Source organism: Lepidochelys olivacea (genome assembly GCF_965140295.1).
Source record: "Lepidochelys olivacea isolate rLepOli2 genome assembly, chromosome: 3".
NCBI classification, from domain to species: Eukaryota; Metazoa; Chordata; order Testudines; family Cheloniidae; genus Lepidochelys; species Lepidochelys olivacea.
Genome location: NC_140413.1, coordinates 57,722,778 through 57,738,047, shown reverse-complemented (window position 1 = coordinate 57,738,047; position 15,270 = coordinate 57,722,778). Strand labels below are relative to the sequence as shown.

General features: G+C 39.6%; 1 protein-coding gene across 28 annotated transcripts in view; it reads right to left on the bottom strand.

The window, feature by feature from the left end:
- Positions 1 to 15,270, bottom strand: part of RIMS1 (regulating synaptic membrane exocytosis 1) — a 513,389-nt gene that overhangs the window by 48,350 nt on the left and 449,769 nt on the right. For 27 of the 28 annotated variants that reach the window (XM_084623248.1, XM_084623228.1, XM_084623249.1 and 24 more), the window contains one exon: positions 11,492 to 11,727. In XM_084623248.1, coding sequence (XP_084479374.1) covers positions 11,492 to 11,727 — 236 coding nt within the window. Of the gene's footprint in view, positions 1 to 2,465; positions 2,509 to 11,491; positions 11,728 to 15,270 lie in introns of those variants that run through there. The other variant, XM_084623247.1, reaches the window with a different exon arrangement.

The following is a 15,270-nucleotide window of genomic DNA, read 5'->3' as shown; positions in this document are numbered from 1 at the left end:
CTTGTCCGTTTATTTTCAGTACTAGGGCTTCAACATCATTGTTAATGTCACAGTGACTTTTCAGGTAGACTAACGAGAGATGAATGGGTTGCCAATGAAATCTCTCCCCACAACCCTGGCCCCAAGAGAGAGACAGGGCTGGCAGGGAGGAGATAAGACATCTGAGGAGCATTCTTAGGAAGAGTAATGATTGAAGTTTATCTACTTTCATATACAAATCCTAGATCACATCTTAATATAACTCATTGTTTCAGTTTGCCTGCAGACTCAGAGAGAGAGAGAGAGAGAGAACAGTTTGTGGCATCAAATCTACATTCAGCTAAAGAGCTATAAAGAGACCTCTGGTCAGTCAGTGGGGAGGTGAAAGCAAAACAAATCAAAACAGTGGCACCAGGGGTCCTCCCCTGGAAAAACTGAACAGGTACAATGAAAAAGATTTTCAGATATTATAAACAGGTCAGTAAAAATGATAGTCTATTTTGCATTTATCTGGAATTTTGTGCCAACTTGTGGCAAATTATGTCCTATTCTAATACTAGTATACACACACCAAAACCACAGGGCCCCAAATGCATTTAATATTCTCCAAAGACAAAAAACCCATATAAAAATGTTCAAAACCATTCAACATATTAATGTTAAGACACTACTTAAAACCAAAACAGTCTATCCTCATCTCTGTAAACAGCTGTGCTCATCTCATATCCTTAGCCATTTCCCCCTTATCCTGCACAATTCACAAAAACAAGCAAACTAAGCCATAGTGACAGTTGCCTCACCGAGCTCTAGCCCTTGCTTCCTCTCGGTGCTCCTTGTCAGACCATGTTCTGAGGCTGTGAGCCACCAAGAAGGGAACCGTAGAGGAGACAGCAGCACAGCACTGCACACCAGGCTGGAGGCTAGAGAAGCAGGTTTTACCTCATCCGTACTGACAACCTGAAGCTGTGTCTCACAATGCCTTCTGCCAGTGACTGACCTGTCTTTTTCCTTCTTTTTTGGGGAAAACCAAAAATTTGAATCCAGCAAAATTAGCAGGAGAGTCCTAAATTCTTGGATTTCTGGTATATGTGGATTTCTCATGTACCATTGTCACATTCACAGCTTCTATTGTCTCTGTGCCTCAGAAAAATCTTCATTCCTGAAGTTTGGTTTCTGACATATCAATACTTACACATATATTAAACAGTATGATCTGGTAATTTTTCTATGAATAAAATAAACTGCATATTTTATAAACTCATAGAAAGGGGAAAAGTATCTATCGATGAGAATTAGATAGTATCAAAACATCCATCAAACAAGATAACCAGGCAGCAGAACACAACAAATATATATCTTTTAAAATTATAACAAGAGAGGAGGCTGTGCCTAGGAGTGCGTAAGGTTTAAATCCGGCCCTGGGTTTAAATGCAAAACAAACACTGCACTGGCACAGAATGGGTCTTATGCAGGTGCAACTTATATTGGTAACTTACTGGAGTAAGAGTAGCAGCCGTGTTAGTCTGTCTTCGCAAAAAGAAAAGGAGGACTTGTGGCGCCTTAGAGACTAATCAATTTATTTGAGCCGATGAAGTGAGCTGTAGCTCACGAAAGCTTATGCTCAAATAAATAACTTTGATATTATCTCAATACATCTTTTTATATTTACATGGTGTAGAATATGGGACCAAAGTATGAAAGGAGCTCACTGGTCAGATGATAAAGCAAATTATAGTCCTGGTTAAATAAAACTGAATGAAAATACAGCAAACATTACTAATAAGATCACTTTTTACTATATTTCATAAATGAATGAGAACTATTTTCCAGTGATTTAATTTTGACTGTTTGATAACAAAATAGAAACAGAACAGGAACAAAGTCCTTCCTTCCTTAAACAAATACATTTGAAATATTTTTAATTATAGTGCTGTTTTACATGCACTCAAACTCACAGACAAAATGATGACTATACTGTTTCACAGTAGTTTAATTTTCCTGACATTAAACTTGCATGAATTTTAAAACATAAATCAATTATAATTTGGTAATAACGAAAAATACAATGACTGGGATTCACTTTCTACAGGAATCTGTGTAAAAAAAACTGCAGGGGGGAAAAAGTGTTAATAAATACCACAGCAAATCAGTACTTTACTGTGATTCAACCAAGTGCAAAGCAACATCAAACTCAAAATTTATAGTTCAGGAAAAAGGAAAAGAATCATATGTAACACTAATTCAACAGAGCAGGCTGGACTTTGTTTGAAAATACTAACCCTTATTAGGAAATCTTTTGGAAGATGAGTAACTCAGACTGAATTATGTTTCTATTAAGGGTAGTGAATTCCTCAGCTAGATGGCAACAGCAAATAAAAAAGAACATGCTTACATTCACTCACTCGTTTCAAAGAATTAAGAATCATCACTAGAACAAAGTGTTCATCTCACAGAAATAAGCTGGTGTTGTGTTGAATTTGTGTTACCTTCCCTTCTTTTCTTTTTCTTTCAATATCGTTCTTCATCTGATGGTGGTGGGTTTTTTTTCCTCCTGCAGATGCATTTATGTGAGTTAAAGCAACATCTGAACGAAGGTTTTGTTCCTCTCAACAAAATATTCTTTACTATTTAGTCGTCAGGTTTAGAGACCCATTATGGACAGCTCTCCAAAGGCATCATCAGCATCCACTGCTGGTATTCTAGAAACATTTTTTTTTTCAGTTTAGTTGAAAAGGAAAACCCACACTGATGTCATGTCCTTTCCGCATTCTCTATACTTTCTTTTGCGGAATAGTGTAAACATCTTCAGAGATTTGCTTCAGTTATCTGAAATAGACTGAAAGGGCTAAGTCTGTGAAAATTAACAATAACTAGAGGAAGCAGGCTCCTGATATATTAAAGTGAGCTAAATGCTGGCTGAGAGCGGAAATGTTGAAGAAAGAGATACTACTCCTCAGGTTACCATGAATTATTCTACAAGTACACAGGATAATAAAGGTATATAGGGACTTTTATGGCAGAAATTTGCATCCTCAGACTAACAAAATGGAGTTACACTAGGGTAGAGGAGTATATACGCTAGTATTAAACAGGCTTTCCTGCAGTGATGAGCAGACAACGCAAACAAGTACTTTGGAATTGCTCTTCTGTGCCATACGGGAAAATTAACCACAAATGAACTTTATAGACATGCTGGTCCAGGAGGGTTGTTTTATAGTTTGCAACTTCCAAGTAACTTTGTTTCTTGGAAGCCTTCCCAAATCTACTTTACTATCAAAACAGTCAAGATCTAACAATAACAAATCTGGCCAAATAAAAGATGACAGTGAAAGAGAACAAAAATATTAGAAATCTCATAAAAACACAGACTTGATGCCGTATCTTGTCAAACAGTAGAACAAAAGAAAATTAACTATCTCACTGCCTGGGCCACCAAATATTTCTGATACTGCTTGACAATTTGACATTTTTAATTAAAAGAAAACAATTTAAAAAAACCCTAATGATAACAAAATAACAAAATAACTAATGGACCCTAAAATAGAGGAAAGTTGTGGGTTTTATGTGTTCCTCTGCTAAGCAGGGTGAGCTTGTTCAGTACTTGGTTGGGAATTGGTCAAGGAAAAGCCATGATGCTGTGGTAATCGGTGTTTCTGATTAAGGAGGTAGCACTCTTCCTTTTGAGTCATTACTGAATTGACATCCTAGTAGAGAGGTAGGGAGTTTGGTGTGGGTGGAGTAGTGGAAAGGTTATGGGGTCACTTTGCTGTCAGAGTTTCTCGAGTCACTTGTGATCACTGAAGATGCAACAGCACTCTTAGCAAAGGACGGGATATTAGTCCATTTTTTCTTGCAAAATTCCAGTTTGGATAATTACATCGGCCTGCCTAGATCTCTTCTGTAATTTAAATTGGTTAGGGAAATCTTTTTCACTTTCAGTTTTAAACTCTTATTTATGGACCAGGACCCTATTGTGCTAGGCACTGTACAATCACAGAACAAAAGACATTCCCTGCCACAAAGAGCTTACAACCTAATTACAAGATGAGAGAACACATGGATACAGACAGACTGACAAGGGAGTACAAAGCAACAGTGGGACAATATTTGTTGGTGTGATAGACAGTGGTATTGGCACAAGGCTATTTGTGTGTCTGACAGTTGAATGGAACTCTGGCACTGATGGAACGTCCGAAGAATTTTAGAGCTTTATTAGATAAAATTCTTAATTAAATAATATTTAATTATTTCCAAAATATTAAATGCCTAAAATTTGTCCATAGTAATATCCTATCCGGCAGTCTCTTGGTATGCCACAACACAGCTGCCAAGATAGGTGAAACATTATCCATAGACCTTCTTTTCTGCCTGGAATGTTCTTTGTAGGTGTAATTTACACTCAGGCTGGCATGGTCACACATAAGGACTGTGAAAATGAAGTACTGGCATCATATTTTTCAGTGTCTGTTGTGAAAGTATGTGGCTCTAGGTTTGGAGGACTGCTGTCCTCTGCTTATTTACCTTTCAAGTGTTCCAACCACTCTTATTTTTACCATTGAAGATTAATGCCCGCTTGCAGTCAGTGAGTGACTGGGTATGCTATTGTCTTGTGCACCAATGGATGATTATAGACCATGCACACGTATTTACTGAATAGGTTTGCCTTTTCTAAATTTTACCCAACTTCAGTCATTCAACAAAGTAACCAGAGAATGACATCTGTATCCATGGGTCTCAGCATTATTTTCAGAAAGCAGTCTTGCTTGCCGATCAGCCAGATAAGCAGGAATTTCACATCAGCTTCTGTGACCATATATAGAAAACAACCACTGACGTAGCTTGCTGAACTGGATAGTGCAATATTATTAGGGGTGGACTGTTGGATTGGCCTCTGAAATTGACATGTTGGAAAACAAAGTTGAATTCCAGAGTATGTATGGGAATTCTCTTTATCCCTTAATTAAGGGAAACACTTCAGGTGACTACTCATGCTATGTGGTGCGGAAGGTTCTACTCATGCTGTGTGTTGGGGAAGACTAAAAGCTTACAGGGTAGAACTAGATCATATGATGCTCTAATGATATGTTCACAATGTAATTAGACACCCACGGCTGGCTGGTGCCAGCTAGCTTGCGGTTGCAGGGCTTAGGCTTGCGGGGCTGTTTAATTGCAGTGTACATAATTGGACTCAGGCTGCAGCCCGAGCTCTGGGACCCTCACATGTTGCAGAGTCCTAGAGCCCAGGCTCCACCTGAACCCGAATGTCTACACAATTAAACAGCCCCTTATGTCTAACAGTACTGTAGATGTACTCTAAGGGTACATCTACACTGCAACTGCGAGTGTGATTTGCAGCTTGTGTAGACATACCCATGCTAGTTGTACCCTATATAGCTTGCTAAAAACAGCAGCAAGGGTAAGACTGCCTGACTCCTCATTGAGTATGTACTAGCTTGTGTAACCAGTGCTGAAGCCCGTGCTGTGACATGCACACTGCCATTTTTAGCTAGCTAGAGTACAGCTATAATACACCTACACAAGCTGCAAACCTGCAGCTCTAATGTAGACATTCCCTCAAGTTTACTCAAGTCTTTTTGCTCACATCTGATAGTGACTTTTGAGGAAAATTATTCTCAATTGCAGAACAGTCTTAGGTTTGACTGAGCACACATGTATGCCTCACCTATGTCTGTTTCATGCCAGTATCTTAAGGCTATCCTGTATATATTCAGGTCTACAGAGTCTTTCTGTAGCAGTGTCTTCATTTTTGTCCAGAAAACATGTATACAAAGATTTTCACAGCTTTTGGTCTTCAGAAAATTCAGGATTACAGCTCCAACCCGCAGTACATCCTCCACATCAGGAGGACAGAAGATTCCTTTTTAAATAAGATCTGATTTATTTCTAGAGTGCAACTTTGCAAGCAGGAATAAGGACAATGGATAACTTTGGTTTTTATGACAAAATAACTCATCATGATTCCCTGCGATGTACTGCCATGATTCTTATATTTGGAGGTGCAGCTGCTCAGCACCTCAGACAAATCAGACTCCTAGGTGTCTCCACTTAGGCATTCTAATATAGAGGAATCCAGAAACTGGTCTTTTTAAAATAAAAATTGAATCTCATTGTTCTCCTCATGAACCTGTTTGGCAGGAGTGGAGGAGAATATGTGCTACGTTATATAAACCATTCAATTTAGTTTCTTCCATTTCTTGTTCTTGACCAGCAAGCATGCAGCTGTAACACATCGTCCCGATTCTTTAAATTCTTCCACAATAAACATTGCTTTGCCTCTCATGGATTATGGAGTAGCACAAAGAATGGCATTTTCTGCATTACACAATTTTCACGACATATTCATGGGCGAAAATAGGAACAAAGAGCGTATAGGCCTAATATTGGCCCTTTACAGGGGGTGAAGATCACTCTATATGTTTAAATAAACCTCTAAAAGATTTCTGAAATAGTTCTTTTGGTGAAATAAGTGCCATGGTTGGACTCATTAAAAGGTTTTATTGGATTTGGCACTTATGAGTAACATAGCCATTGCCAGTTCAAACCAGTAGAATCTTTATTCCATCACCATGACATCATGGTGTATTCTTTATAGGCCTGCTCCAACTCTCAATGAAGTCAATAGGAGTTATACTTACCTTAAAGGGGGTTGGATTAGGTATTAGGCACACACATGTCCATATAATCTATAAATTTTAAACAGGATGCTAGAAATTACTGCAGTATAAAGTGTTTGCATCAAGATCATCACTTTGACACATTTCAAATATTGAAAATGAGGCTAATGAAATATAGATAAAGGGACTGATTTTAAAGAGCAGGATACAACTTTAACTATAGCTGGGAAGTGCTATTGGCTCTCCCCCAACCCATGCATTCATGGGTTTTATTAAGTCTAGTCCAGGGTAAATTATCTCACACTATATAAACAGTACCTGAGGGTTGGTCCTCTTCAGCCTAACTCCTAGTATTTAGCCTAACTCAAGATCCTTTCTTCCCTCCCTCTGTGATGGGGAATGAGGGTATCTCAGTCTGCAAAGACTTAAGGCCTCCCCTTCTCCCTACTAAAAGGTCCACCAGCTATATCCAATGTCTTTCAGTTATATTTCTCTCTGGGCAACAGCCCTTTCAGCCATTGTCCTCAGGGGACACTGTATACAAGTAATGATGAACCAACCCCTTCAACATTATTTCTTAACATTAAAAATTCCTATTCACACTCCTTTTAACCTAAAATTGGGCCTCCATGATGCTGTGAGGAAGGCAAACACCCTGCCATTTTAGCACAGAATAACTCTTCTTTGATACCAAACACAGGTGATCTAGTCCGACAGATGCACAGCACCATGGAAACACAGCTTGACAATACCTCAAGTTTAGGGAGACTGGGGCAGAGATAGTGGCAACATGGCTGTGTAATGATCGTGAGGGCTTTAAAAGGTAGAGCTAGGGTTGGCAACCCTCCCAGATTGGCTGGGAGTCTACCGGAATCGGCATCAATCTCCCAGGGACTATTGTAAGCAATTCTGGAGATTTCAATAGGCTGCTAAAAGTCTGGTCGGTGGTGCAGAGGGGCTAAGGCAAGCTCCCTACCTGCCCTGGCTCCGTGCAGCTCCCGGAAGCCTCTGACATGTCCAGCTCCTAGGAACAGGGGCAGCCAGGGGTCTCCGCTGGCTGCCCCCGCCCTAAGCGCCAGCTCCGCAGCTCCCATTGGCTGGGAACTGTGGTCACTGGGAGCTGCAGGAGTGGTGCCTGAAGGCGTGGGATTAGAAACAAATTTATATGCAAGTCATGAGTAGTTTCTTAAGATTGCATATTCTCTGGTAAATAGCATAACCATTCTATTAAACTGACCTGAGTGGCACAGGAGAAGCTATTCAAATCTACTGATAAATCTTTACATATATTTATAATTATTTTTAATAAATGTGCATTTTTCAATTGGGTGATTACAGATCTACAGCATAAATGAATTTCTGACTTTTTTTTAGAAGGCTGCACAATATTAATGGTGATATAAATTTAGAACGTTTTGTGAAAAAGTCTATCTATTGAAGCTGATTTTCAAATATTAGTAACAGATAAATATTTATATATTTATTTTAAAGAGTCTAGTTTACATTACTAAATCAGCAACCTATACATTTTAATTTTAAATAGAGAAGTGAATAATGAGTTATAAAAGTATAACACAGGGATTGGTAACCTTTGGCTTGCGGCCCATCAGGGAAATCCACTGGCGGGCTGGGATGGTTTACCTGCAGCGTCCGCAGGTTCGGCCGATTGGAGCCCCCACTGGCCACGGTTCGCCATTCCAGGCCAATGGGGGCTGCAGGAAGTGGCAGCCAGCACATCCCTCAGCCTGCACGGCTTCCTGCAGCCCCCATTGGCCGGGGACAGCGAACCGCAGCCAGTGGGAACTGCAGTTGGCCGAACCTGTGGACACTGCAGATAAACAAACCGTCCCGGCCCGCCAGCAGATTTCCCTGATGCGCCACGTGCCAAAGGTTGCTGATCCCTGGTGTAGCAGGTCCAAAAATAAATTAAGGATGCTTCATGGATTTCTTTGTTTGGCTTGAATTACCCTATTTTCTCTAGACACATAGTAATTTTTTTATATACTGTATGACCCTACCTTTATTTAAACAATGTCACTCAAAATACATAAGTAAAGGATAGGTATATAGTCCTATAGGTAGTGATAAGCTCGATAAAGAGCTATATAGTTTTAATATATACATGCACTTAGGCATTAGAACAGCGTATCTTATACTTGAAGCTAGGGTTGATGGACTATCCAGGTAAGAAATAATTTAGGGACCAATACAGAACGGCTCACTCTCCTTGCAAATTCACTGAGATCTGCAGTGGTGCCACCCAGTTCACTCAAGCTCCTCAGGCTCTGTTTACTGAAATCCCTGCTTCCCCCATCCTCCGTGTGTGGCCTCAAATCCCTCTTCCTGGAGAGAAAATGTGACAACAATTCTGTGAGTTAGGAGTCAGAGTTTGAATACTTAGTCCCCTACTATGGGTTTTCCTTGGAAAGAGAGCATCAGGCCTTATACCTAGGTGCCTAAATTAATCCAATAAAATACAATTAATTCAACTCACTGGTTTCTGACATATATTTTACTGAAAGCACATAAAGTTATATTTCTGTACAGGCCTAAAAATTGTGTCCAAACAAGGGCCTTTGGGATTTTCACATTATTGCACTGTATACATTTAGACATTATTCTTCATTGTCCTTTCAGATTCAGGAAACCTGGAACTCCACTATTGAATTTTTTCAAAGGAATGTCAGCAATTCTGTCTACTAGGTCAATATTTGATTCCTGTCCTTTTGGAATGAGGTACTTTTTATTCTAATACTGAGTTTCTGTAGTGTTGGGAATATTTGGAGGAATCACAGGTAATAAACAGAATTTTCTTAGATTTTACCTTGCAGTAGAACTGTCTGAGTTTACAATTAGGGAAACTAAGAATCACATTAAACACTGTTTTAGGGCTGAAAGTACCACACAATCATATTTTCGCAAGCAAAAGTCACTGCAATCGTCTTCACTGCAGTGGAAGACATTGAGTGCTCTAAAGAATTATAGTATAACATGAGTCTCCTCAGGCTGAATTTAATATTATCTTTTAAAAACTTTACAAATTAAAAGCCTGATGCTATATTCCTGGCACACCTAAAACTCCAATTGATTTGAAATTTGAACTTGATTTGAACAAGATTCAAAGAGTTATTGTATACTTTACGGATAACAAAAATATCCAGAGTTACAAGTAATTAATGCATTAAAAAATCCTAAACAAACAAAAATAAACCCTATGGGAAGTGATATAAAACTTCAGAGTTCAGAGTTCAAGCCAATCTCTATAAGTATTAGGAATCAGAGCAAGACATTCATGGCAGGCAAATTACTCCACCTCTGCCTTCTGGGGAGTTTCCTGCACCCTTCTCTGGAGCAGCTTGTTCTGGCCACTGTCTAAAACAGAGTACCAGACTATTAGGTGGATCACAGGTCTAATCCAGTATGTTAATTCCTCTGTTCCTGTTTCATTGGGGGTTGAAGTTCAGAAGGAATGCAGTTTCAAACCACATTATATAAGCTTTAAATAAAAAAAATAATTATAAATAAAATTAAAATATGTAGCTCTTAATAAAGGGGGAATATATCAGCACAGACACTTTGAATACTGCCAGACCACTTTTAAATTTTAAATTACAGTATCTGATTTGGTAGATCTGAACTAATACGGTTTATTTTAAGTAACAATCTGTTTGCTACTTAGATTAATGAGACTGAGTGGTAATGACCCTTTTGCATTTCTGAGCAGCACAACATAGTATTAACATAACTTCTAATTCTGGACTTCAAATGATCCCATTAAAGTTATCACTTGACTCAAATGCATAATTTAGCATGCATGTTCAGTTTCAAAACATAAGACTAGAAGTAGATGAATATTTACATTTTTAATTGAAATCTCAATAAAAACAAACTTGCTTCTACTGCTCACAAAAGAGAAAAAGAAAAACAAGGAAAAGCAGAGACTTGATAATACAAATAAACAAAACTGATACTTACCTTCACTTTGGGATTATCCTAACTGTGTGATAGAAACACTACAGTATGCCTGGGTGCTGTGCTATTCTGAAGCTTTCCTTTCTGTTAGCAACAAAGGACATTAAGGGGCTTGATCCTATTCCTACTGAAGTCAATAGCAAAACTCAGCGAGTTCAGCAGGAGCAGGAGCAGGACTGGCGACCTTAAAACATTTCTTCCTTTTGCTTCTTTCTGTATGAGCTGTTTCCCCTTCGGGCCACACAGATACAAGGCTTTTAAGATTTCTGAAGTAGCAATAAAGAATTGGAACCCCTAAAGCGCATAATGAAGCACCATGCTGCACTCTAATTTATTTGAATTCACTGACCCCATTTTGCTGGTGTTGTTTTTAAATAGAAAACACTAGGTTTTCTCTTAATTGAGAAATAAGATGTAATCTCTTAAAAATAATATTAAACATGTTGGTACTACACCTACACCTTAAAATTATGCGCGTTATATAACTGACCTTTATATGCTGCAGGTTACAAGTCCTGCATTTGTACTGAATTGTTCTGTCAAAAAAGATTTTGTACATGCAGTATGTCATTCATGTCTAACCCATAAACTCTTGATACCCACATATGTCTCTTTGCATTTCCTTGCCTCATGTAAACAAGGCTTCTGAGAGATAAACACATTCATTCGTCAGGACAGAAAAGATTTATAATAGATATTTTTAAAACATTACTGTATGGATTCTTTGCCAAGTTTAGAAATCAGACAAAATTAAATGACTCAAAAACTCCTTCGGAGATGGAAAGAGCTTTTTCTCAGTGTACTACATTCTGACATACACATATGATTAGTCCATATCCCCTGGGTAAAGTATAAGCTTCAATATTTAAAGGGACCTGTTTTCAATTTGAGTATATTTCACTCACCTGTTTGGCTAAGTTGGGATGTGCTTCTGCTCCTTCGAGATACTATGGCAACCACTTTGGCACTGAGGCTGGATCGTCTTTTCTTTCCACCTGTTCCAACTGTCCCAACAGCAGTGTCTGATTGACTCCCATCATTATGTTCCAGTTTGTACATCTCTCCACTCACACTTGTGCTTTTTGTGATGGTTCTCCCTGAAGTCCCCATCCGTCTGCCTTGCATTTTAGGGGTAAACGTGCTATATTTACAAAGTAAAAACATTTAAATTAAGTCTATGTGTAATAGTGTCTCCAAAATGAAATGCATTTGATTAGCAAATTAATTCAACAGTCATTTTAAAGTAAAATCTTGTTATAACTCTGTTTATTTGGTATCCAAATATATAATTGATTTGACATCTCTCAAACGATATGCTCTCTAGATTGTAATCTATCCTTCACTTCTTCTACAAAAAAATAAACATGACGGTTCTTCAAAAAGGTAGAAACACAGAGATGTATCAATTACATGGAGTCTTGTCTATATATCCATTGAATATATACAGTGATACTCCAGTAATTTGACTTCCAACATAAACAAATATATGAAACAAAACACAGGTAGGTTAATATACATAAATTATAAGCATTGCTCGCAATGGACTGGGCTGTCACTAGATACAGAAGACTCTGCTACCTGCTACTCTTTACTAAAAGAGAAGAATAAATAACCAGACCCCCATTAAAATAACTCTATTCATTTTTATAAGGCAATGTATTCCAAGGACCTCAAAGGTCAATTGAGTAGCTTGCCAAATGTGACTGGTTCCCTTGTAAGCAAGGATGTAATTTATCTGAGTATCTTCTATGTCTTCCTATTCGTTTTCTCAAGTAAATGCAACAATCCTTCTATGGAGGAAAAAAATGTAGTCTTAAGAATGTCACAAATGAGTCAGATAAGGCAGGAGAGGTAATATCTTTTACTGGACCAACTTCTGTTGGTGGAACATACAAGCTTTTAAGCTTCACAGAGCTCTTCTTAGGGTCTGAGGAAGGAAACCAGTGTGTCTGAGCTAAATACAAGTGGACACAGATTGTTAACCATAAGGGGTTAAGATATGTTAGGGGAGACCATTTAAAACAAAGTGGGCAATTAGGGGTCAGCAAGCAGTGGGGTGTGTTACAAACTGTTGTAATGATCCATAAACCCAGTGTCTCTGCTGCATCCAGGATTTTTAATATCTAGCAGAGTTATGAATTAAGTTCCCAAGCTTGTCTTTTGAAGAGGTTGTGCAGGTTTCCTTTAAAGATGAGTACTGAGAGGTGAGATATGGGATGATCAATTTGTGAAAAGTGTTTGCCCACAGATGATATGGTGTTTTTGTCTTTTATCATTTTTCTATGAGTTCATTGGAGAGCATAATGATTGTCTGGTTTCACCCATATAGTTGTTGGGGCATTTGATGCTGAATGAGTCAGTTTTATTTGTCCACCAACCAATGGGTCTTTCACTAAATTAACTCAAAAAGCAAATCACATAGCCAGGTTTGTTTGTTTGTTTCATTTCCACTTGATAAAACAGCAAATACCTGTTTGAATTTGAGTGCTCTCTATTTATAAACCTCCTGTTTGATGCTGCAGACAAAGACTGGACAGAGCATTGGGAACTACACTCTAGGGAACAATCCCACTTTAGCAAAGGGACAAACTAAATTACTTAACGACAGATTTCAGAGTAGCAGCCGTGTTAGTCTGTATTCTCAAAAAGAAAAGGAGTACTTGTGGCACCTTAGAGACTAACCAATTGGTTAACACAAGGAAGAAAGGAGAGCAGCAGAATACAGACCCTGGACTTCAGAAAAGCAGACTTTGACTCCCTCAGGGAACTGATGGGCAAGATCCCCTGGGAGAATAACATGAGGGGGAAAGGAGTCCAGGAGAACTGGCTGTATTTTAAAGAATCCTTATTGAGGTTACAGGGACAAACCATCCCAATGTGTAGAAAGAATAGTAAATATGGCAAGCGACCAGCTTGGCTTAACAGTGAAATCCTTGTTGCTCTTAAATACAAAAAAGAAGCTTACAAGAAGTGGAAGATTGGACAAATGACTAGGGATGAGTATAAAAATATTGCTCGGGCTTGCAGGAGTGAAATCAGGAAGGCCAAATCACACCTAGAGTTGCAGCTAGCAAGAGATGTTAAGAGTAACAAGAAGGGTTTCTTCAGGTATGTTAGCAACAAGAAGAAAGTCAAGGAAAGTGTGGGCCCCTTACTGAATGAGGGAGGCAACCCAGTGACAGAGGATGTGGAAAAAGCTAATGTACTTAATGCTTTTTTTGCCTCTGTCTTCACGAACAAGGTCAGCTCCCAGACTACTGCACTGGGCAGCACAGCATGGGGAGAAGGTGACCAGCCCTCTGTGGAGAAAGAAGTGGTTTGGGACTATTTAGAAAAGCTGGACGAGCACAAGTCCATGGGGCCAGATGCGTTGCATCTGAGAGTGCTAAAGGAGTTGGCGGCTGTGATTGCAGAGCCATTGGCTATTATCTTTGAAAACTCATGGCGATCGGGGGAGGTTCCAGATGACTGGAAAAAGGCTAATATAGTGCCCATCTTTAAAAAAGGGAAGAAGGAGGATCCTGGGAACTACAGGCCAGTTAGCCTCACCTCGGTCCCTGGAAAGATCATGGAGCAGGTCCTCAAGGAATCAATTCTGAAGCACTTAGAGGAGAGGAAAGTGATCAGGAACAGTCAGCATGGATTCACCAAGGCAAGTCATGCCTGACTAATCTAATTGCCTTCTATGACGAGATAACTGGCTCTGTGGATGAAGGGAAAGCAGTGGATGTGTTGTTCCTTGACTTTAGCAAAGCTTTTGACACGGTCTCCCACAGTATTCTTGTCAGCAAGTTAAAGAAGTATGGGTTGGATGAATGGACTATACGGTGGATAGAAAGCTGGCTAGATTGTCGGGCTCAACGGGTAGTGATCAATGGCTCCATGTCTAGTTGGCAGCCGGTATCAAGTGGAGTGCCCCAGGGGTCGGTCCTGGGGCCGGTTTTGTTCAATATCTTCATAAATGATCTGGAGGATGGTGTGGATTGCACTCTCAGCAAATTTGCAGATGACACTAAACTGGGAGGAGTGGTAGATACGCGGGAGGGTAGGGATAGGATACAGAGGGACCTAGACAAATTGGAGGATTGGACCAAAAGAAATCTGATGAGGTTCAACAAGGACAAGTGCAGAGTCCTGCACTTAGGACGGAAGAATCCCATGCACCGCTACAGACTAGGGACCGAATGGCTCGGCAGCAATTCTGCAGAAAAGGAACTAGGGGTTACAGTGGACGAGAAGTTGGATATGAGTCAACAGTGTGTCCTTGTTGCCAAGAAGGCCAATGGCATTTTGGGCTGTATAAGTAGGGGCATTGCCAGCAGATCGAGGAACGTGATCGTTCCCCTCTATTCAACATTGGTGAGGCCTCATCTGGAGTACTGTGTCCAGTTTTGGGCCCCAGACTACAAGAAGGATGTGGATAAATTGGAGAGAGTCCAGCGAAGGGCAACAAAAATGATTAGGGGACTGGAACACATGACTTATGAGGAGAGGCTGAGGGAACTGGGGATGTTTAGTCTTCAGAAGAGAAGAATGAGGGGGGATTTGATAGCTGCTTTCAACTACCTGAAAGGGGGCTCCAAAGAGGATGGCTCTAGACTGTTCTCAGTTGTAGCAGATGACAGAACAAGGAGTAATGGTCTCAAGTTGCAGTGGGGGAGATTTAGGTTGGATATTAGGAAAA